Source organism: Antennarius striatus, chromosome 5 (genome assembly GCF_040054535.1).
Source record: "Antennarius striatus isolate MH-2024 chromosome 5, ASM4005453v1, whole genome shotgun sequence".
Taxonomy (NCBI): Eukaryota; Metazoa; Chordata; class Actinopteri; order Lophiiformes; family Antennariidae; genus Antennarius; species Antennarius striatus.
The window spans coordinates 11009532-11033024 of NC_090780.1; the positions used below are offsets into that span (position 1 = coordinate 11009532).

General features: G+C 40.0%; 3 protein-coding genes and 1 pseudogene across 6 annotated transcripts in view; 1 reads left to right on the forward strand and 3 right to left on the reverse strand.

Annotated features, from left to right (window-relative positions):
- Window positions 1-973: 973 nt before the first annotated feature.
- Window positions 974-10490, reverse strand: rbm5 (RNA binding motif protein 5). Of its 4 annotated transcripts, none has more exons than XM_068314759.1 (25): window positions 10352-10490; window positions 10096-10136; window positions 8844-9018; window positions 8595-8750; window positions 8215-8284; window positions 7740-7813; window positions 6997-7080; window positions 6685-6745; window positions 6258-6323; window positions 5983-6143; window positions 5691-5788; window positions 5509-5596; window positions 5366-5434; window positions 4744-4810; window positions 3892-3992; window positions 3656-3806; window positions 3436-3527; window positions 3164-3337; window positions 2914-3054; window positions 2385-2468; window positions 2117-2299; window positions 1925-1999; window positions 1732-1832; window positions 1510-1639; window positions 974-1397 (listed from the first exon to the last, which is right to left on the reverse strand). In XM_068314759.1, the coding sequence occupies exons 2-25, from the start codon at window positions 10125-10127 to the stop codon at window positions 1272-1274; spliced, it is 2559 nt and encodes an 852-aa protein (XP_068170860.1). In that variant the 5' UTR covers window positions 10128-10136; window positions 10352-10490; the 3' UTR covers window positions 974-1271. The 4 variants fall into 4 exon arrangements, with proteins under 4 accessions (XP_068170860.1, XP_068170858.1, XP_068170859.1 ...); XM_068314757.1 differs by having other exon boundaries at window positions 2385-2471; XM_068314758.1 differs by having other exon boundaries at window positions 6258-6326.
- A 1023-nt stretch (window positions 10491-11513) lies between these two features.
- On the reverse strand, window positions 11514-12902 carry brk1 (BRICK1 subunit of SCAR/WAVE actin nucleating complex). The gene is made up of 3 exons (XM_068314360.1): window positions 12698-12902; window positions 12060-12142; window positions 11514-11969 (listed from the first exon to the last, which is right to left on the reverse strand). Exons 1-3 carry the CDS (start codon window positions 12885-12887, stop codon window positions 11943-11945), a joined length of 300 nt encoding a protein of 99 aa, XP_068170461.1. The 5' UTR covers window positions 12888-12902; the 3' UTR covers window positions 11514-11942.
- A 95-nt stretch (window positions 12903-12997) lies between these two features.
- Window positions 12998-14523, reverse strand: LOC137594816 (glutathione peroxidase 2-like; annotated as a pseudogene).
- Window positions 14524-14800: 277 nt separating this feature from the next.
- The window catches only part of LOC137594991 (testis-expressed protein 264), a 36938-nt gene continuing 28245 nt past the window's right edge, over window positions 14801-23493 (forward strand). The window contains 4 exon segments of the mRNA XM_068314736.1: window positions 14801-14813; window positions 15085-15305; window positions 20855-21002; window positions 21005-21075. Of these exon segments, the coding sequence (XP_068170837.1) occupies window positions 14801-14813; window positions 15085-15305; window positions 20855-21002; window positions 21005-21075 (453 nt within the window).

Genomic DNA, 23493 nt, shown 5'->3' on the forward strand with positions numbered 1-23493 from the left:
GTTGGGATGAGAATCAGCACCTCCAAATCTGAGACCATGGTCCTCAGTCGGAAAAGGGTGGAGTGCCCTCTCCAGGTTGGGGATGAGATCCTGCCCCAAGTGGAGGAGTTCAAGTATCTTGGGGTCTCGTTCACGAGTGAGGGTACAATGGAACGGGAGATCGACAGGCGGATCGGTGCAGCGTCTGCAGTGATGCGGACTCTGTATCGGTCTGTCGTGGTGAAGAAGGAGCTGAGCCGAAAGGCAAAGCTCTCGATTTACCGGACGATCTACGTTCCTACCCTCACCTATGGTCACGAGCTATGGGTCGTGACCGAAAGAACGAGATCCCGGATACAAGCGGCCGAAATGAGTTTCCTCCGTAGGGTGTCCGGACTCTCCCTTAGAGATAGGGTGAGGAGTTCGGCCATCCGGGAGGGACTCAGAGTCGAGCCGCTGCTCCTCCGCATCGAGAGGAGCCAGATGAGGTGGCTCGGGCATCTGGTTAGGATGCCTCCTGGACGCCTCCCTGGTGAGGTGTTCCGGGCACGTCCTACCGGGAGGAGGCCCCGGGGACGACCCAGGACACGCTGGAGAGACTATGTCTCCCGGCTGGCCTGGGAACGCCTTGGGATTCTCCCGGAGGAGCTGGATGAAGTGGCTAGGGAGAGGGAAGTCTGGGCTTCCCTGCTTAAGCTGCTGCCCCCGCGACCCGACCCCGGATAAGCGGAAGAGAATGGATGGATGGATGGATGGAGTCATAAAGTTTATATATTCATTCACATTTCTTGCCAAAGACGCCAACGCCAGTTCTGGGTCAGACCGGGATGCGCTGCCTGCTGGTGGGACAACTCTGATGGGTGCACTTGGTTTATAATACGTATACATTTGTTTTCATGTTTAGTATGAAGTGTGATATTATTACTTTATCGTTTTAACAGGTTCCTGCTAGTAAAGTATAACATTTATATTATGGGAAATAAAATTCAAACCATCATTAATCACATATTTATTTTTTTTTACAAACAAAAAAATGTATAAACTGTACAATCTTCTTAACATGCTGAGACAAAAATGGCAACACAGAAAAATTAAACAAGCCAAGAGAATTTATGGTGTCTATGTACAACTTATAAATACTATTCACCTTCTCAATACACCTTGGACAATCATTTAGCCTACACGGACTTAAGTCAGACTTCCTTTTTTTCTTGCTAAATCACTTAATATTGATGGAGATGAAATTATCTGCAAATTATGACAATGAATTATTTGAATCTGGAATTAACAGCTCATTCTAATTCAGTGAAGCGAGCAAACATGGCTTTACGGACAGCATCTTTATACGTGTCTGAGGCAGACAGGGTGTAGTTGGTGCCTTTAGTGCCAAGTCCAGCTCCCTTTGTTCTCAACTGTGCCTGGGGAAGAAAACCACATAACTAGCATCACTATCTTTATTAGATATAATGTAATTGTTGCTGACGTGTGCTGGATGTACCCAGACACCATCAGGTTAATTATAGAGGATACCTCAATCGGTGTAGTGATGCCTTGCTGATTGCGACCAAGACCTTTACCCTCCTTCCAGCCCATGGCCTGCAGCATTTTGTTCCCAATATTGTCACTATTAAGACCATCTTTGGTGGGCTGTTCATAGTTACTGCACAGAAACAAAGGTTATGTTAATCCAGAGGTACAAAATAAAAACTGTAGCCATAGAAGACAGTATTTACATGTTTTTGAGTTACTTACACAACTGGTGCAGGTTGGTTAAACTTTTTCTTTTTGGGAGCTGGGGGCTCAGGAATACCGTATTTTTCTCTCCTTTCAGCAGCTCGGTCTCTATATTTCAACTAGTTATGAAAAGAAAAAAACAGAATGCAGTCATGTCCACTGGGCAAACAACAGGACTCACTGGCAGCTGGTAATTCTGTATTGAACGAACCTCAGTCTCTTTTCTCTCCAACTCTTCCAGTTCTGCTTCGCTCATTTTGGATCTGCGAAGAACCTCCAGGTTTTTCTAAGAGACAGCAGAAACAAGATGATCACCTGAATGCATGAAAGATTTTGGGTTTGTCTGGACTGATTCTTCAAGCTTGCTTTATTTCGGACAAACAATATGTGCAATGTGAGATACCTTGTGGAGGTCTGAGAGTTGCTGATGTCGAACTAAACCCTCTTTGTTGGGAAACTGTCTCCTGCACAGCAAACAGGCCATCTTGGTCCAGTCTGTCAGTTTACCCTGGGCTCCATCACCATCGGGTTCTGCTCCCCCCTCCTCCGGGTCACTGTCTCCGCTGTAGGCTGCCACAAGGCCAATCTGACCACATACAGAGTGCCGTTAAAATTGCTATACTGTAACAAATGCCCAGACTCCCTAAATCAGTAGTGTTTGAAACGCTCACCTTAGAAGCGTTGAATGAGCTGGTTGGCGGTTCTTCTTCAGGACTCCAGGGCATCTCTGGCATGAGTCTTTCCAAAGTTCCTGTCTGCTAAATAAAGAATGAGAAGAAATCAATTATCTAAAATGCAGACATTCAGATTTTCCAACTGGCAGCAGAGATCACCTTCTAGATAAAAATGAAATGTGGGACTGGGAGGCCAATTGCTACCATTACTTTTAATTGGAAATGTTCTTCCAAACATTTAGATCTGAACATTTGCTGTAATAAAGGAATTTAGTACGTCTGTACCAACTGTTCAATGATTATCATGTTTATCTCTTTGGTACAGGAGAGATTCACACACCAATTTGAAGAGTCAAGTCTTCTATTTTAATTTTTTCTCTCTTTGATAAGGCTTATGGATCAAAAAACCTTTTACACACACATTAGTTTGGAGGAGTAACCTAGTTGGACAGGGCATGCAATTCAACACACCCTCTCAGATTTAAATGTTTGACGAACTGGAAGATCATTGATCATATTGAATTACCTTCTTTTCAAAGAGTACATATCCAGCATCTGCAGCTGCTGCCTCTTTCCTCTCTTCTTGACTAATGGGCTGAAAGCTGCTCTTGAAGTTCTCTTTCTGTTTGTTGAGGGTTTTAGCCCACCGTTCCATGTCTTTAGCAATCTGAAGGAACAAAACATTTGTACATGAATCTAAAAAATAAAATAAAATCACAAAGGTTTTCCAGAGGCTGAAAAACATGTGCACTGATGAAACATTTAAATCCGAGTACCTGCTGGGCAGTCTTGCTTTTGGGCTTCTCCTTTTTCTCCTTGGCTTCTTTAGGTTCTTTGCTGGTTGCTGGAGTATCATTTTGTCCTGTATTAGTGTCCTTTGAGGCAGGCACATATGTCTGCTTCTCATTGTCCCAGTATAGATACTGTTGCGTCTGAGCATTGTAGTAATACTGAGAAGACAGATCCAACATATGCATAAAACCTCTAAACTCTTACGACTCATCAAAGTTCCACAAAGACCTAACAAGTGAAGATGTTCACTACTTACATGACTGTTTGGGTCATAGTAGAGGCCAGTTTGAGGATCATAATAGTAGCCAGAAGACTCGTCGTACTGATAGGTGGATGTATCGGGAACACCTGAATTACAAAACACATTATGAAAAACTACTATACAAAAAAAACCATGACAATAACCTGTATAGAATCATTCTTGTGGACATCACACTTCAGTAGGACAGGTTTTAAGGGATACTGTGTACACATACCATGGCTGGTGTCAGCTTTCTGTCCCGAGGTTACAGTGGAAGCAGTGGCAGCGGACACTGGGGGCACAGACACAGATGAAGGCGCAGCTTCAAGGCCTGACAGATGCCCCGTCTGGGGCTTTGCTTCCAACTGTTGGGCAAGTGGTACAGCCTGCAAGTAAAATAACGATTTATTGAAAAGTTTAGTCAGTCAAATTTACAGTACTATATTGAACAGTTTTACAAAGAGTTTTTACCTGAAGGGCCGGCTGCACTATTATATGGGGCTGGTAGACTTGTGCTGTCTGAGAGATTACAACCCCAGCTGCAGTCGGGACAATCTTTACTCCAGGAGCAGCTAAAATAGAGAAGCACAAATCAGTTTTCCAACATTCAAAAACTCAGACAATAAACGATTAGTGCGCCCTCATTACTCGCAGTTAATAAGTTCCAGGAACCACATGTGAATAACGAATTCTGCGATAGAGCGACGATTTATATTATTATTTACGGTAATTTAAACGTTTATGACCCTCCCCATACTGATATTAAACCACTTTCTATCTTACCTTTTCCCACACGCTTATCGGCTGTTTAAAAACACTTTTTTGTCCCACAGAAGTCTGAGGATCACAAAACGTAGCGCAATGCTGGATGTGTCAGCCAATAGAATGCGTGTACGGTACCACGTGACCGCCTACCAAAAATCTATAATGAGGTGAAGTTGCGAGTTTTCATCCGTGAATGCGCTTTGCACATTTATATGTCCAGTAGTTATGTTTAATAATAATATATGCCAACTCCTCCAAACATTATTTACTTTTCAATGTAAAGAAGGCTTTGATTCTTTTATTTGCAGAGCAAAAAGAAAAAACATTTTTGAAGGGGAAATCCTCAGCATTTCCATTCATCATAAAAAAACAAGCCAGAAAAGCCATGAAATAAATTATTTCTCTGACAATAATAAAAAAAAACATTGCAAAGCTTGATGTGCAATGACATCCCGAGTTCAGACACGAAGAATTACTATAGACATAGAATCCACCTCCACCTTCCCAGCATTATTATGTTACACAATAAATAGGAACTGCAATGACAGCACCACATACCTCCTAGAATGCCATTTCCCTGAGAGGTGCTAGCTCCTGTTCCAGGTGCGTAGAATGTCTGGAACTCCTATTTTAGGGAAATAAATTGATATCTTGTTTTTAAGATTCAGGAAGTGGTTTAAAACAGCTTCAACTTAAGTCAGCTTATGTCAGCGGGTTCAAACCCCATCATTTCCAATGTGGCCTTTCTGTGAAGAGTTTGCATGTTGTCTCCGTGTCTGAATGGGTTTTCTCCGGGTTCTCCGGTTTCCCCCCATTATCAGGAAAAACATGCATCTAAGGAATATTGGGTCACATTGACCCGTAGTAGCGGCGCACCCAGGGTGCAGCGGCTCTAGACCAACTTTCCACCTGGCCTTTCAATTTCATTGTACCATCCCCGTGTATAATGACAAATAAAGCTCTTTGTCTTTGTTCTAATGGTGAAACAGATATTCAGCATTTAAATGTGACAGCCATTCTCATGTCTTTTCTGAAGTGATTCAAGCAGCAATACTGAGGTAATAGTAAATCAAATCAGTATGTAAAATAGAATTTACATTTATCTTTCTGTTGGCACAGCATGCCAAAAACTCAGTTTTTCCTAAATGTATAAAAAAGAAACAACTAAATTTATTCCAACCTGTGACATTGGATGATATCCTTCTTGCAGGTAGCTGTACTCTGACATTCCGTCTGCGCTCTGTTGTGGCTGAAAAGGTAAAGAATTATTCCGAGTCTGTTCCACTGGTGATGACCAACAGCATATTAGCAGAAAATACTGACCTGACTTGAGGACCACTGGGCTGCAGCAATGGCCGTGCTGGCTACAGAAAAGGCACTGACACGATTTCCATCAGGAAGTAAAAGGTCCCTAAAACAAAGATTTGCCATGAGAATCAAATGGTTAATATACAGTGAATTATCATCCCTCCCTAAAGTCATGCATTATACACAACTGCACTCACTTTCTAGCGCTTTTAGCATAATCAACCCCAATGGTTTTTCCATCCAGTTTTAGGGGAGGCTGTAGTCCCTGTAAGATGGTCAGCAGCTGAGAGGCCTCCTGCGTAAAATGACAACGGAAGGTTTTAAGAGCTATGCAGTTTAAGACTGAACCAGTCCATTGAGGACAAAAAATGTAAATATTTATAGAGAAATATTAGTCAACTGAGGCCCACAAATAAGGGAGCAGTTGTAAATTCTGATTTGATGCTAACAGTGCAATAATTTTCATGCTTATGTGACAGAAGTCTTTACCAGAGGAGACGACAGCTGAACAAAGGCAAAACCTCTGTTCTGGCCTGTCTGCTTGTCCTTGATGAGGCGAATGTTGTTTGATGCAAGATTAGCATATGGTGCCAAGGCTGTCATGATGGCTTCTACGGTCGTCAGAGGAGCAATATTTCTCAAGATGATTGCTGTAAAGAAGAAAGTCCATGTGTAAATCCAACCTGATTATTCAGATCTATTTTTTGTTCTGCATTAAGTCAGACATGGCATCAAAAAAACAAAAAAAAACAAAAACAACTTACTGTCACCACAAAAATCTCCGGTAGGTTGAGTTTCTGAAACTCCGGGATTATTGCCAGCTTCACCCTCTGCTAAGAAAATGACATAAAGGTGAACAGCATTAAAATAACATCAGAACTTGTTCTACCAATAAGAGTTGGAAATGAGGTATATTGTATGATGTTCAACTGTGGTGCTGAGAAAAAACCCGCATTTTACTTCCTCTGATATGGATGTTGAGTATTTTACAGTTTTTCAAAAACTCAATCAAGAATTTTGGCATGTCCCTGTGTTTTGTAATGTAGCAAGGACAAAAATGCTTCATATCTGTGGACCTGGTATGCATCTGACAAGGAGACAACAACACAAACTGTGTTGCCTCTGAGCACTGTTGACCCAGGTTGCCTGGATGTCTGTAGACACTGTCCTCTCGTTGCTTCAACTACTTACCAGCTTTGGCTGCTCCACACCTGAAGCACTTCAGCCTCCTCCGGAAATTGTACAGGCCACACTGCAAGTAACCGTTCACATCATTTTTATTATACACCTACTAACTCCTCAACAGTGCTGCCTCAGATAACAGGCCATCTACATTGGTGCAGCAGACCATACTCACCTGGGACACAAATGAACCTTTACCATTATTCCAATTTTGAGCGTACCATAAAACAAGTTACTATTATCTTATAGGACTGCATGTGTGAGGTGTTCTCTCTGGTGGTGTTTGGATAATGTAGTCATAAAAACAAGACATTAACTTACAGTGTTGCAGAGCCAGTCTTCATACTTGTTTCTGCTGTGACTGTAGTGCATGTCCACACTTTTGCCTTGGATGGTCAGACGTTTCTGAAAGAGGACAACAAAAATAAGTCAAGTGTTCTTGGCAATAATCTCATCAACAGAGCTAGCAGTGTTGGAAGGGAGAGAAGGGGAAGAGGGACCCCCATCAGATAGCCTTTGTATTAAAGACAAGACAAGCAAATGATGTATATGTGAGCATGATGTATGGAAGATTATTGAGGTGTTTGGGACCCGAGTGCCCAGGCTGAGCTGGAGCAAAGTGTACAATGTACCCTGACAGAGATCTCTGGCTGGTGTAAAAACAAGGGGGAGAGGGGATTTTTAAAAAAAAATCACATAAACTGAGTAGCTTCAATATAAAGTCTGAATTTACGTTCAAGCCTGAAATACCACTGACAATTTCTCATTTAACAGGGTAAAGTTAGTGTGCTCTCTATCGTGAATACAGAATACTCGGAGATGATCTCACTAATTTCTACTGCCACTGAAATTAACTAAAACTTTAATATAAACAACACAATACTCATTTCTACTGATACATGAATTTTTTTTGCTCTGAAGCATAGTCCTTGAGGTTTTTCTTCCCAAAAAAAAAAAAAGGTCCTAACAGTTTCCACACAACTTATTGTGCACTTTGGTTGCCATTTGGAATATTTTTTCCAGATCCCCAAGATTAAAACTAGACTTGGCGATTGTGAAGCAACCTGATTGGTCTCCATCCATCGTGTAGCATCTTGCAAGTGATAAAAGTCCACGAAGGCGAAACCACGGCTTACACCTAGAGACAGCATTCAAATATAGACGGGAGGCGCGTTAGTTTAGAGTCCATGGGCATATTATTCAAACTCTTCCACAAACTGCTTCACGACCCAGGCCCTGTTTGGTACACAATAGGCCACTCCTTAGGAGTTTTACCATAGCAAGACATCCAGGTGAACAGCACTGTTAAAACCACACCTAAAAGAAGTGTGTCTGCCAATTGACTTTCTAGAGTTGTTATTGTTGTTCTTACTTACCTCAGGACAGATCCTTAATTAACTGGAATAATAAGCAGTGAATTAAGATTTTATATACTAACAATACTCTCAGAGTTGCTATGGGAAAATGGGTCTTGGAAGCAGATTGGCCTTATGGTCAAAGTCTGGAGGGAAGTCGAGGTCCATCACATCAGATTCTCACCTGTTTTCTTCTTCATCAGCCGAACATCAACTGGCTGCGGTCCCTCCAGATGGTCAATGGCAAAACGGATCTGAGTAAACAATGCAGATGGCTTTTAGGGACTGTGATTCAAAGGCATCAACACCACATGTTCTGAGTATTACTACACTGAAACTGTGATAGCAGTGTGTAAATTATGCTGTGTTGTCAGTTTTGAAAGGAATCGTACTGTGCCGGTTCAAAAGTTAGCATTTCCAGCCCTCTAAAATGCCACTGTTGCAAAAAGGTGTTATTCCTTAATATATTCATTATAATGGAACTAAAACAATTCTTTACATAGTTAGTGGTAGTCACACGTAAAACCAACTAAACAATAAAGCAAATGCAAAATGAACACTTACATCTTCCTCTGTGACATGAGGAGACAGACCCCAGAGCAGGATGGTCTTGCTCTTCTTCTCCTCCCCAAACTCCCTTCTGTAATCCTGATCTGGGTAGTCCCCATCTGATTGGTAACCATCTTCTGATCTATCGCCGGTACGCTTCCTTTCCCTTTGCTTTATATTTGTAGATATAAAAAGTTATTTGATTATGAGTGAATATACTACATATGTAGAAGGTGGTAAGTTACTGAATATAATTTTAATGACCTCTGGACTGTCTCTTGATCCTCTACGATCTTCAAAACGATCGCTTCTTCTTTCATCATTCCAGCGCCGCATATTATGGTCACGCTCTTGGTCTCTCTCTCGCCTCTCACGCCATTCAGATTCATCTCGGGGCTGGTCTGAGCCATACCTACCGCTACGTTCTGTGCGACTAATCCTATTCAGGATGAAATTGAAAAGCAATATAAGAATTGGTAATAATAATCTGCAGTTATATTTATGAAGGTCAATATACACACAATTTTAGTCTGATCTTCTCTTGTGGTCTTTTACGGTTGGTGACTCAAAGTTTTACAACTTTACAACTAGAACCAAGGCAGTCAGACTGCAACATCATCATGACAAAATGGCTAAGGGGACAAAACATTAAGATTTTGGGCCCTTGGCCAGGAAACTCCCCAGATCCTAATCCCATTGAGAACTTGTGGTCAATCCTCAAGAGGCGGGCGGACAATCAAAAAACCCACAAATTCTGAAAACCTCCCAGCACTGATTATGCAAGAATGGACTGCAATCAGTCAGGATTTGGTCCAGAAGTTGATTAACAGCATGCCAGTGAGGATTGCAGAGGTCTTGAAAAAGAAGGGTCAACACTGCAAATATTGACTTATTACATGAATTCTGTGCAATTCCCAATAAAAGCTTTTGGAAGTGATGAAATACATTTCATTATAACATAGAAATATCTGAAAAAACACAGTAAAACTCTGAAGCAGCAGATTTTGTGAAAATGTATTATTTGTGTCATTCTCAAAACTTTTGGCCATGCTGTTAATGTGAAAAACATAAGCTGAACAAGTATGCAAAGAAGTGACAAGTTGGTTCGTGGTCACTCTCATTTCACACACACTAGAAGGGAAAACCTTCGGCTCTACCAAATAAGCTAAAACAGTTGTTGTCATTTAACTATGGTGCTGTTTTTTTACACAACATTTTCATGAAGTCTTGCTATTCAACATTTTAAAATTTGCATCACATTCCATTCTCTGGAATGTCACTAGCAGAATGCAAAAGGTCGTGAGGGAGCATAGACGTGGTAAAACAATCGAGGTTGCGCCTTGGTTTGAACTATGGCAATGGTATGACTAATATATTTCAGTTACTGGGAGAATTTAAAAGAAGGTAATTTTAACACGACAGCGTCTCCCCTCCTGAGCAGAGAACACGCTTAAAGTTAGACCACAAATGATCCACGGCCGCCACAGAGACTGGGCCTCATCTTAACGTTGCTCACCTTTTATCAGCTCCCATGACTGAGTTCTGCATTCAAAGGCTCTAATAAACGAAAAACAAGAACACGTACTTTCAAATTCACAATACGGTGTTTGTCTTTAGTTTATGGCGGTTAAAAATATTTTAATTGGCAGACTCAAACACGGCAAAATGAAGGACGATAGATTTTAACATGGAGTCAGACCGTTAAAACTCAGATGCGCGAACACTTCGCATCAGATTGCTTCAAATTCAAACCGCGATGTACAATAACTTACCTAGGTACTTGTTCAATATATAACTTCTCGCTAGTAATGCGTCAAATTGATGGAAACAGTGTGGGGAACAAGATTCATCTCACAATTGTTCACTAACGGCAGACACAATTCTACGACACCTTCTTTGTCCCAAAATGCATTGCGATTTCACGCAATGTATCATGGGAAAATCTTTTTTTTCCCTGAAGTTATCTTACAGGAAGAAATTGGCCCTTTGTCTTGTCTTTACATATTCTGACTTATCTGTTTTTATTGAAGTTAGATACGTTTAAATATGGGTTACAGCTGTGGCTTAGTTCACCGAAGGAAGCATTCAAAGTGAACACAGTGTTTTGATTTATTGCGTTTGCAGTAATACCTGAAAGCTTCTACTAAGGGCGAATTTTACCTCAAAGTATCCGCCATTTTACAGCCTGCACCATTTAGTTTATTTCATCAGCAGTTCGATGTTAGTTCTTATTGAGCTGTTATTATTGATTTGAACATTTTTTTGAATTGGCATTAGTTTTCAGTACATTAAAAATCACAAAATGACACAAAATTGTATGATTTCCATTTCTGTCAAGGTTTATTATGAGCAGATCCGCTTACAGCAAACTCAATTCCTGTACTCAGCCTAATTCCAAAACTATACCAATTCTGAAGAAACATTTTAGTTTCTGTAACCGGGTGTTCAAAACTGTCATCACTGTTGTGCAAACTCACCATTTGGAATAGTGAATAGTGGAATAATGATCCACGTGTCAAACAGTACATCGATGTGGTGTTCCCTTATAATTCACAAGACCCTCCTTTGCAAAATGAGAGGCAAATTTGTAGAATAAATTGCTATGTGTAAGCCAAGTCACAATATTGCTCATTTTTTCATCCCAATACTATGGGTTTATGTATACTGTATGTGTAATCAGCTTCTTTGCTGTCCAGCTAATTGCTACAGCACATTTTTGTGCTTATTGTTCACTATATTACTAACTTCCTATAAACATTACACTTACTGCTGCTTCCCAGGACACACTTTTGGAAGAGATTCTGAATCTCCTTGAGAATTCTGTTCCCCAAAAAAAAGAAAAAAGGATTCTTAAAAATGACAGTAATTGAAACTAAAATTGCTTGTGTCTATCAAGCTTAATTTGACCAAGATAAATTAAACATGGCACAGATATATCATCTAATGTTTATTATAGTATTTAAATCCAGAAACATTACCAAACAGTTACTTGTGAAAACAGATCTTCGACTACATAATCACTTTCTCAACTTGGCACAAAGTTCCATATTTCAGATGTGGCAATGACAATGTATCCACTCAGAACAAGGTGTTCTGATACCAGATCCATGATTGAGCTGCACACTATTTTAAAACCAATACTTATGAGGTTGATTTTTATTTGCAAAAATTGATCATACTTGAGTCAGCATCCCGTAAAACAGACCCATTTACAAATGTAACATGAGAAGAAACAAAAAAAGTCTGTCACAAAATATAAAATTGGTCCACATGGCCCCAAAAAAATGGAGGGTGGAATCCATCACGCTTCTTTCCAAATATATAGGGTGAGAGGGGCGATAATGTACATATCTAGATCAGGATCTAGGTCAAAGTCTCTCCTTTTGTCACCTGCAATGAAAAAAACAACATTTATATAAATGTAACTATTTGAATAAGCAACAACGCTGGACGAATTATATTTCAACGCATTATACTCACTCTCGCTTCTATATATTCAATTCTCCTCTCCAAAGCTGTCAGCTTCTCGTTGAGAGTAGCCAGCCGGGATCGACAGGACATATCTGTTAATGAAAAGAATATAACTTGTAACCGTCCGCAGTGTTGACACATCATGACACGGGACATATCTTAAAGTCATTCCTAACGACGTCCTGTCGCAATGTCAACAATAAATATGTTACAGGATGACGGCTGTCGACATAGCATCACTGAGCAAAAACAACGAGTTCACTGCGGATGGAGGGGCCTGACGGTCTGTAGCTGTACCAACATGTAAATTCTCTACTCTCTAAAGCAATGGTTTACACTTTGGCTGTTAACAAAGTGAGTAAGGTACAACATGATCACACGAAAGTGACAAGGATGCCGAGGTGTAAATCAAAACTGTCAAGTAGCATAAATGCTAACTAGGAGTGGCCATTGAAAACATCAACATCAGTGCTAGCGGCCGCAGCAGAGCTAGCTAGCTAGCTAGCAGAGTTAGCTAGCTAGCTAGCAGAGTTAGCTAGCTAGCTAGCAGAGTTAGCTAGCTAGCTAGCGGAGCTAGCTGTGCGGTGTCTATGCAAGATAACCCTTAATGCTAGTCTTTTACGCAAAATTATTTGTTGGAAGCTTACCAAACGAGTTTAGAAAGTCCGCGATTTTTTTAATGCTGCTGGTAATTACTTCTATGTACTCTCGGTTCGCCCAGTCCTGGTGAATCTCTCTTTGCACTGGATCTTCCTGACCAGCCATGTTGGAACAGTTCGGTGTCTCTGCCCGTTTCAAACCAGGAAGCTCATCACCGCTGGCTGTGTGGCCACCCATACCAATGATTCCTAAAGTCACTTGTTATTAAACTAAATCGTAATCCAACAACTGATTCGGTTACAGTTGCATAAAAATCAACAGGTTGAAGGGCTGGGGTAATAGTGTTTTAATGCAGAAATAAACAGAAGGTGAGGTCATGCATTCACTTTTCAGTTCTTATGATCAAAATAGAGACTTTACAGAATGTCCTACTGCACAACAGTAATGCTGTCAATTGTTGCTGCATCAGTCTGTAAACACCAATCGAACGTAGCAGCTGATTTAAACACAATGGGGACGTTTGCATTGTAAACTTTATCATAATACATACATTTTAGTTATCATTCAAATACATAAATTAAGTGCATAGTCAGACACTGGAGTAAACGGCAACGTGCCTCTGGAAAGTACAATGTAGCTTTACTGCTTCCTTTTCACCACTGAATGAAAGCAACAGGAAGAATCTCTGATCACAGCTTTGATTGATATTTGTCACAAAGTATTTTACAAAACAAACTATTATGTCAGTCAAGACTGACAGATTAACAATTAAACACAGCAAATATATTCCAAAACTGTGTGTGTGGATTTGTGTTTAAATGCATTGTTCACAAATGACAACATGATATTTGTTTCTTCCTTTATTTGCATTCGGTGTTATACACAAAGACCAAGTCAGTCTTTACATTTTTATCAGAATCTCTTCTCACAAAAGGTTTCAAAGAGTATCTTCATTGAGTAAAGAGACTGAAAAACCTTTTGCGTACAGCACCGTACTACATTACAAACATAATCCTTTCAAAACCATGCAGTTTTGTCATAATTAATTTCATTAACAGCCAGCCCTAGTATGTTATGATTCTCTTTTGACCCTCTTAAGTAGCTCTTTGATATCTGCCTGTATGTCAATGGTGGGGAAATGTCTGCTGTAACGTTTGTAAGGCTCGCCATCAGGACTGACCAGGAACTTCTCAAAGTTCCAGGAGACATCATTCCTTCTGACAGGACTCCATATGATAGATTTTGGATCAGTCATGAGAGAGATGGCGTCATCACTGGGGTATGGAAGCTTTTCCTTCAGATAAGTAAACAATGGGTGGGCATTATCTCCATTCACCTCCACTTTTTCAAGGAGCTTGAACTCCGGCGCATAGCCATTTCCTGGACGAACATATTTCAGAGATTTCAAGATTTCATCATTCTTGCTGTTCTCCTGGAATGTGAAGCAGCAACAGTTAACACTCTGGTTGTGTACATATATATAACAAATGATGATGTGATGATGAAAAATCACATTTAAGATGGTTTAGATTCCCAATAATCACATTTTGATTAGAAAGTGACTTTTGAATCCACATTATGGCTCACCTGATGTCCAAACTGATTACAGGGAACACCCAGAATGACGAGGCCTTCAGGGGAGAAACGACCGTGGAGCTCGTTCATCTGAGTGAAGTCCCTGGTGGTCGTTCCTCAAAGAGACGCCACATTCTCTACCAGAACAACTTTCCCCTTCAGGCTCGAGAAATCGAAGATCTCTCCAGACAGCAGCCTGGCTGTCAGGTTGTAAAACCTCTTCACGTTCCGAACCATTGTCAGGAAGTCGAGACTGCGTCAGAAAAAGTCCGGCCAACCTCCAATTTATCGGTAATCTTCAGGTCCAACCCTCAAGGGGTGACCGGACCAGCCTCGCCCTCCCTGCCCCTCCTCTCTCTCTCTCTCCCCCATCCCTCTTTCTCTCTGTCTCTCTCTTGCTTTCTTGATTCCATCAAGAAAGCAAGAGATTACATTACCTTGATTCCATCAAGGTAATGTAATCATACAGTGTTGGACTGTTAGATATGAATCAGTAACCAAACAGTCCATGGTTCTTAACGGTCTACTGCCCTCTCTCCCCCCTTCCCCATTGCCTTAACCCTTGATATCTCCGAATGGTTAAATGTAGTACAGATAAATTACAATAATAAAATTTTATAGAGAAATATCTCCATTGCCTTTTTTTAAAAATTTATTTCTTTTACAAGTTTACTTGGTATACCCTCCTCACCCCTTCCCCATTAATGGTACTTTCCAGGAAGTCCTGAACAATCTACATTGATTACGGTTATATTAAATATCTGTGGGTGTGATACGGTATATCTATACTTTAAGGACAACGACATCGATCAATGACGCTTAACTTGACTTTTTATCATACACACCAAACGCGGTAAAGTGCTCAGAGGAATTTTTAAACTTAAGGTTCCAGCTCCTGTCAGCTATCACGCCAGACCGGCTCAGTGTTGGTGTGGCCCCCGGCCTGATGATCGCGGTCTTAACTTCGCCTACAAGTTCAGACAGGGGCCATACAAACACTGCAGACAACTTTTTGAGGAGTTTCACAACATTGGATCACAGTTTCCATGTATTGGTTTATTTTATGATGACCCTAAAAAGGTAAACTCTTCACATGCCTCCTCTTAATAGATGTTTCAGAAGTTTCAATCAATATTTTAGTTTTAACGTCAGGGCGGCCGGAGTGATGCTGAAGGGAAGTCACATCAGGACATCAGACAAGATGCGTGGGTTACCTCCCCACTCCTGTCCTGAGACTTACAACACGTGTGAAATGTAGACTCTACATGTAGACCCCCGTAGAAAGTGAAAGTCAGCGAATCGTTGCTGTCCGTGACAGACTTGTCACGAACTGTCCTGAGTTTTCCACGTCATTTGCCCGATCTTCATTCCTCCGGGAAATAGAATGGAAGGATTACTTTACTGCTTCTACAGTAGGTTTGTAGGACGTAGTTGACCGCTAGGTGGCGATAGTGTCATTCTCTTCAAATCCGCGAACATGCAGTTATATATTTTACTCTATCAAATAATTCCCCCTTCTCCACATTGTATTTTTTCTATTTTTTATGCATATATAATTTGTTATGTGAGACTTTTGGATACGAACTGATTTTTTTTTTTAAAGTTCTCCCTTAGGTAATGTTATAGCACATCTGGCCAGGAAGTAGTGTGTACTGTTGATTCAGATGTTAGGATGGCAGTGAGCATTTGAGGTCCATATGCATTGTCCCAAACCGCTGCTTAAATTAGTGTCATCATAAGAAATATGTAACATCACTGAATAAAGAATGAGATTTCAATTAATGCAACATGTCTTTAAAGAAAGTGAAAAACATTGGACAACTACTAACAGTTCTGTTTACAATAAGTTTGTTTTGCTGTCTAATTTATATGAGTTCACAGTTGTGAGGAGATGTGTCTTGCAGCCAGACAGAAAGCTCTTACTATAGTATCCTGGTATGGCAATCAGCAGACAACAGCGACACAGTCAGATTGCTGATGTTCTATATGCCAGTGTGATTGATGGAGTCTGGTGATGTGCTGAAATTTGGACAGCTACAGAGCAAATTAGTCTGTCCAGTAGGAAGTGTAATTACACATGTGGTGTGTTTTTGCTTATTCTTAATTATCAATCACATTCCATCAGTCAGTTAATCAGGCAGGTTTCCCAGTGGTTTAAGTTTGATTCACCCTCTGACAGTCAGATTGCTGGCTTGTCTAATTAGTTTTTGTTTTTTTTTGTTTTTTTTATCAGCAGCTGGGTGTGTAAATCAGAATTATGTTGGTTGTGTTGTTCCAGCTGAGAGGATCAGAGCTGTGACAGTATAATAGACTATGTTGCTGGAAATTAAAATCAGGTGTAGTTCAAGTTAAATGCCAGTACAGTACATGTCTTTTGAACATAGTTTTGAAGGAATGTGTGCTGTTGCATTATTCATTTATAGCAAAGGTCAGAATTTCATGAAGATTAAAAGTGAAAATGAGGGAGTTTCTTCGAGTAACATTAATGTAATGAAGGTTCTTGTTCTCTTCTCTCTGCCATGTCTGTGCTGCTCAACTCAAAATGAATAAGTTGGATGTCTGTGAGTTATTTTCCCACATTCACAACCATTCCCTGTGAATTCATCCGGCCCAAAAATCTCAGCTGCGGGAATTAATATCTTCTCCGCCTGTTTTCCTGAAACCTAAACCTGCACACTCTCTGGGGTCTCCAAAAGCATGTGGTGTGGTTCCCACATTTTAAATTAAGCTCAGCATGAGCTGTTTTTTCAGTAGGCTCTAACAGAACAGTAGAATGAGAGTAGCAATGAAATGTGGAGTTGTACTCTGAAAATGGCATAGTGCAAGTTGGATATTCGGGTGAAAATGGTTGAAAAAGGCCTAATATTACATCTTTTCATTAATGTGCATTAAATAACTCTTTAACTCTTTACATAGTTGGTTGTCAAAGCCGTATCAAACTGGTAACTTGTGTAGCTATGTCCACACTTTGATGTTATACAGGACTGAAATGTAAACCTGGGACATATATAAAATCAATATCATATGATATGTAATATATTGCAAAGTACTAAATTGATCAATTGTGTTTTCAATGTTATTGCAATTGAAATAGAGTATTCAAAATAAACATTTTGCAAAATGACTTGAACCAAGGACAATGAGAAGATCTCTTTTCCAGTGCTTTGCATTCAGCATGTCAAAAGTGTCCGACAGATGGTAACAGGGGCCATACATTAGCACCATTTGACTCATCAGATGAAATCCTTGAAAACTGTTGAGTACCCTCTGGTTAAAAGTTGTCAGTTTGGTGGTGACTGCAAGGTAAACAACCACAATGGCTTATATAGGCCCCTATGAGCTTTTTAATATATATATTTTTGCATTAGAAGCCATATTGTATTTGTATTGCCGAACAACATTAATGGTCCCACATATCACATTAGCCTCAATGGCTTGATGCAAAACAACCTGATGGAATGTAACCAGTTTTCAGTGGTGGAATCATCCCTGCTCCACTTCAAACTCCTTTTGTTATGCTCATCCTCTTTTTTTTCCCAAGCCAGCAATTAGGCTAGCAATGGGTACTAGTTCCTCTGTTCAGTCACAGCCAAGTCCTGATCTAAGTTAAAGTAATTGGTGTAATGATCTCAGCTCATTAGTGAAGACCCTCAGGATGCCATTCTGTCCTCAGGAGCACCAGAGGGAACTCTTTGATGGGAAGACTGTTATTTGACATCTAAACACCAAGACGTTGTCCATGGATATTTGCCATGAGAAAGGTTTTCAAAAGTGCCCCTGACAGAGACAGCTGTCAGCAATGCTTGTTTGTCCCCCTGTACTCAATTTTCTCAGTTTTACCTCCTTTAATCACTTCCTCTGGAGAAACAAAGCACCTCAGTAAGGGTATAAGATGGTCCAGTGATGGTTGCCATGGATACAGGGCTGGAGCAGCTTTGTGTGCTCCCTCAAATGGCTAACACATTGCATGTCACACTAGTTTTGCTCTTCCCCTCCACCAGCCTCTTTACAGTTTCAAAGCCAGGAGGTTTCTGACCCAGTGTTCCGACATACCCCGCAGCTCTACACTCTCTCTCCATCCCCCTTCTATGTCCAACTTTGACAAAGGCCAGAGGGATGTGACAGTGGTGGATCATGTAGTTCTCTGTCAAACTCAATATTCAGCGTAAGCGGTCAGGGTCATGGTGTGCAGTCCTTGTTGTTGTAGACTGGGTAAATAAAAAGCTGGATGACAAGTGGAATGCTGATGAGATGACATGCCTCCCTCCATTTTGAGGGACCTATTGTTGGGCCACAATATGATGAAATGGCAGCTATGGGATAGTTGGCCTGGAATTATGCATCCACACTTGCCCTGTTAAAAAGTTGGAGTAAAACATTAAAATTATAAGGCTTGAATTTGAGTGGAAAATAATTTGTACTTTGATTTTTGTATCCTGTTACCTTGCCATCTTCATATCAGCTGTATAGCTGAGACACGGAGACGACTGCTTCTGCACATTTTTGGAAACTTCAAATGAACTGTCAGTAGACTGAAGAAACATCTGAAGATGGCTAGTTCGTGTCTTGATGAGTGTAGAGAGGCCAAACAAAAGTTGGGAAAAGATGCATCTGTTTTTTCATTGTTTCTTACTTCTCGTCTCCCTACATGAAGCCCCGTGTCTTGACTCAGAAATCCTACTGTGAGTAGGATTAAAAGTCTTAAAAAACACGATCAGTCTAGCCATTTACCAGACATTCTAGATATATGCAATTTCCTCCGGGATTAATAAAGTATCTATCTATCTATCTATCTATCTAATAGGATTTGCATACCAGAGCCTTAAACATGCTGTCTTTTTCTTTGATTTGTTCACTATAAACTTGATTTGTGATTAATTTGAATTGGTGAGCAGGTACTCATTTAGGGATTGTGGAGGTTTGATGGTGATCACCTTGTCTTTGTTAGAATCTAAAGTCCACCATGCTTTTAAAGCATTACATTAGCATATGCACTCCAAAACAATTTGTTGTGGTTCAACGGAAATAATTTAAGTTATATATTTTTTATGTGTGGCTTGGTCCCTATTGAACCACTGACCAGTACCAGTCCGTGGCCCAGGGTTTGGGGACTACTGCTTTCCAACAATGTCATAACTTAACCTAGAGGTGTCATCATAGAGCTGCCTCCCTTAATGCATACAAATTGATGAGGACATGGCGCGAAAAAGAAGTCAGAATGAAAGCATGATTTGTTTTTCCACAACATGGCTTAAACTGAAACCTCACCCTGGATACAGATCTGGAAACTAAATGTAAAGAAACTAAGAGCTCAAATTATGCGTGTAATTATTCAATGATATTAATAATTCATTTCATTGAGAGCTATTTGATTAATCAATACATTGTTTGGTCTGTGAAATGTGGTAAGAAGTACCCATCACTTTTTACAAGACATTAAATTGATGTAAAACAAAAAGAAACAGGAAATCCTTATATTTGAATAGTCACTGCGGAGGATTTTTTTGCTTAAACATACACAAATTAAAAATTTAATAAAAATTAAAACGTTTTTTCGTTGAAGATTTGGGGAATTGATTAATTTTGCCATTTCCCCCCTGTGATGAACTGGGACACATGGTCTGGTAAAACAGTTGATTGGACTGAAGAAACAGATTGTCGTTTTATGTTCACTATTTTACAGTCAGTCGTCTTCAGATTTAAGTTGACTGTACTATATTCACAATGATGCTCCAAACAGGATAATATTAGGTCAGATGTGTATGCCTCTCACTTCTAGCAGGATTTATTTTTGAAAATCATTATTGCGTGGGTTGTGTGAAAAGTTTACAGAGTCTGCATTGCAGTGAACAAACCACACCATGTACATTGCATTTTCAGACACACTGGCTGCACTTGAAGGGCAGCACTGATACGTTTGTGAACAAATTGGGCCGATCCAGTTTATTTATTACATGAGCCTTCAGTTGTGCTCAGCTCAGCACAGCTGGGAGGAAGTCTTGGATGTCCCAGCAGTATTCATTTGTAAAGTGTCTCCTTTTCTTATTTTTTTTTAATGGGCAGCAGGGTGTTAAGGACGAAGGAGAGGGTAATAATTGTGTTTCTGCCAAATGCTCCAATTAGAGCTCAGACTGGCGAGCACATTTCCTCTTTAAATTTGGCACCTGGTTTATTTGAGTGTTTTTTGTCATGTAGTGTAGTGTTTCTGTAGTTTGAACAAAACAGTGGCCCCCAGGAGTTGTTCTGAAATAGATAGATAATTATTTTTGCTATGGCGTGTGAAATAACAGGGAATGGCCAAATGTCGTAGGATTACCTATTGTCAGTAATTTTCTGCATAATCTGTCAATTTATCTACCGTATATAATCTTGCTCAATTACACGTCAGTCTGTCTTCTTTGTGTTTTCTTTTATGTGTGGAACTGTTCATATTTGAGCCGGCACTGGTATCCAAAACCAATGCTTTCAACAAAAACTTTATGGATATTTCAAAAATTAGAACCTCACTTGTATGTTTTTTTCTGTAAGTGGTACGCCGGAGAACCAACGCCATTCTGTCGGTACCGTCATAAGTCCTGTTCTGTGTGACTAATCTGTACTCTACCTGTCCCTTTGATTCTTGTTTCTAGGTGCCTGGACATCAGTACCGATATGCTGTTGGCAGTATTTTGCATGAGGGGGAGACCAAGGCCAATGAGCAGATTTTAAAGAGCTATGAGACTCTGGGCTTTAATATCTTCTCCTTTCCTGAAGTCTCACATGCAGTCACCACTTCGTTCCCCACAGGACATTTCTTTCAGTCCCTCTGGCAGTGAGAAGAGTTTGGCCACACCTAGACCGCTATATTAAGGTATTGTGTTTTATACTCATAGGTAATGAATGGACGGACGGACGGACAGACAGACAGACAGAAAGACAAGTAGATATTTCCTGTGTGTGTTTGACAAATTGAGTCATTACTAGCTAGAAGGTGGGCCTCACACTTACGTCATCAGAATCTATCAACACATGTTAGTCATATTTTATTTTTAGGAAAGGCACATTTAAACGGGATAAAATAATCACACTTTACCTGGCCAACTTCAAATCAAGGGGCTTGGTCTATTTAAGCATTTTCTTTTTCATACTTCTACATTTTTCTTTCAATTTTGCCACTGGGGGCAGCACAGTGGAGAATGCTGTTACCTCAGAACAAGAAGGTCCTGAGTTCAAATCCACTTTGGCTTTTGGATGTGGAGTTCACATATTCTTCCTGCATCTTCATGGCAATATTTGTGGCTCTAAATAACCCGTAGGCATGAATGTGAGTGTGGCTCTTTGTGTTTCATGTGGCCTGTGACAATTCGTTGACTTTTCTTGATCATACTGCATACTGTAGTGAGAGCAGGGAAAAGGTGGAGGAGAAGCTAGAGAGGTGGAGGTTTGTCCTGAAAAGGAGAGGAATGAAGGTTAGCCGCAGTAAGACAGAATACATGTGTGTGAATGAGAGGGACCCAAGTGGAAGAGTGAAGTTACAGGGGGAAGAAATCAAGAAGGGGGAGGATTTTAAGTAATTAGGGTCAACAGTCTAGAGCAATGGAGAGTGTGGAAAAGAGGTGAAGATGCATGCACAGGCAGGATGGTACAGGTGGAGGAAAGTGTCAGGTGTGATGTGTGATAGAAGAGTTTCAGCTAAAATGAAAGGAAAGGTGTACAAAACTGTGGTGAGACCAGCGATGTTGTTTGGTCTAGAGACAGTGTCACTGAGGAAAAGACAGGAGACAGAGCTGGAGGTAGCAGAGATGAAGATGCTGAGGTTCTCTCTGGGAGTGACCAGGATGGATAGGATCAGGAATGAGTACATCAGAGGGACAGCACATGTTAGAGGTTTTGGAGATAAAGTCAGAGAGGCCAGACTGGTTTGGACACGTCCAGAGGAGAGATAGTGAATATATTGGTAGAAGGATGCTGAGTTTTGAACTGCCAGGCAGGAGGCCTAGAGGAAGACCAAAGAGGAGGTTTATGGATGTAGTGAAAGAGGACATGAAGGTAGTTGGTGTGAGAGAAAAGGATGCAGAAGACAGGGTTAAATGGAGGCAATTGATTTGCTGTGGTGACCCCTGAAGGGAGAAGCCGAAAGGGAAAGAAGAAGACTGCACATCCTGCACAATGTCAACTGGGATAGGCTTTAACGCCCCTGCAAACCTGAACAGGATAAGCAGTTTGTGAAAATTAGTTAATCAATATTGACATTTTGCTTTATAATTATTTTATGTGATTTTTTTTGTTTGGTGCTCATTTCTATGTCAAATTGTTGAAATTATAATAAAAATGGAATCATTAGATCATTATGTAACACACTGCATCTGTGCAGCTTTAGAGCTCTGATGAAAGAGGGCCTGATAACAGCATCAACTGTTCTGTGTCTTGATTTTTCTTTCTAAACAATGTATTAGTGCTGTCAGGCGATTAAAAAAATTAATCTAATTAATTACAGGATTTGTAATTAATCTAGTTAATTACAGGATTTGTAATTAATCTAATTAATCACATTTTAATCTCATACCTGCTAAAGGTCCCCAAATAAAGAATTCGAATTATTGAACATTACAAAATTGTAGTGCATGACTAATCAATAGAATACACCAAGAAGAGAAGATTTGAAATCCACATTTTTATTGGTTAAGTGTGCTTTATAAATGAAATTCAAAAGAAAAAAGGCCAAGCACATCAGCAAACCAATTAGGCCAGGTTCATTTCTCAAAAATGCAATAAGAATATAGTTAAATAAAATAAAATAAAATTCAGAAATAAAATAAGGCTGAGTCTCAAATAGGCACATAAGCAGACTCTCAATCAAAATGAATACTAAAGCTGACTCAATACAGTAATTTAAAATGAACAATATAACATGTCTCTAAATAAGACATCAATAGCAAAATGCCACAGGCTTTTCCTTGAAAAGGGTAAGCTAACGTTCAACTCTGTGTCCTTAACATGTTTTGCATTTAAATGATACGTTAGGTTGGAGCTGCTTTGGTGATATGAAAATTCTCTTTTACAAAAGGTACAAATAATAATGATAATAATAAAAATAATAATAATAATAATAATAACAACAACAACAACAACAACAACAACAACAACAACCACAACAACAACAACAATAATAATAATAATAATAATAATAATAATAATAACAATAACAATAATAATGGATTAGATTTACATAGCACTTTTCTGGACACTCAAAGACGCTTTACATCGGATCCATCATTCATTCACTCCT

Coding starts and splice junctions, on each gene's coding strand:
- rbm5 (XM_068314756.1), bottom strand. CDS start 10,127: ATGCAGAACTCAGTCATGGGAGCTGATAAAAG. Junction 1,833..1,924: donor TGGAGAGAAAAGAGACTGAG/GTTCGTTCAATA, acceptor TTTCATAACTAG/TTGAAATATAGAGACCGAGC. Junction 1,640..1,731: donor AACCAACCTGCACCAGTTGT/GTAAGTAACTCA, acceptor GTTTCTGTGCAG/TAACTATGAACAGCCCACCA.
- brk1 (XM_068314360.1), bottom strand. CDS start 12,887: ATGGGTGGCCACACAGCCAGCGGTGATGAGCTTCCTGGTTTGAAACGG. Junction 12,143..12,697: donor GGACTTTCTAAACTCGTTTG/GTAAGCTTCCAA, acceptor TTTCATTAACAG/ATATGTCCTGTCGATCCCGG. Junction 11,970..12,059: donor TTGAATATATAGAAGCGAGA/GTGAGTATAATG, acceptor TTTTCATTGCAG/GTGACAAAAGGAGAGACTTT.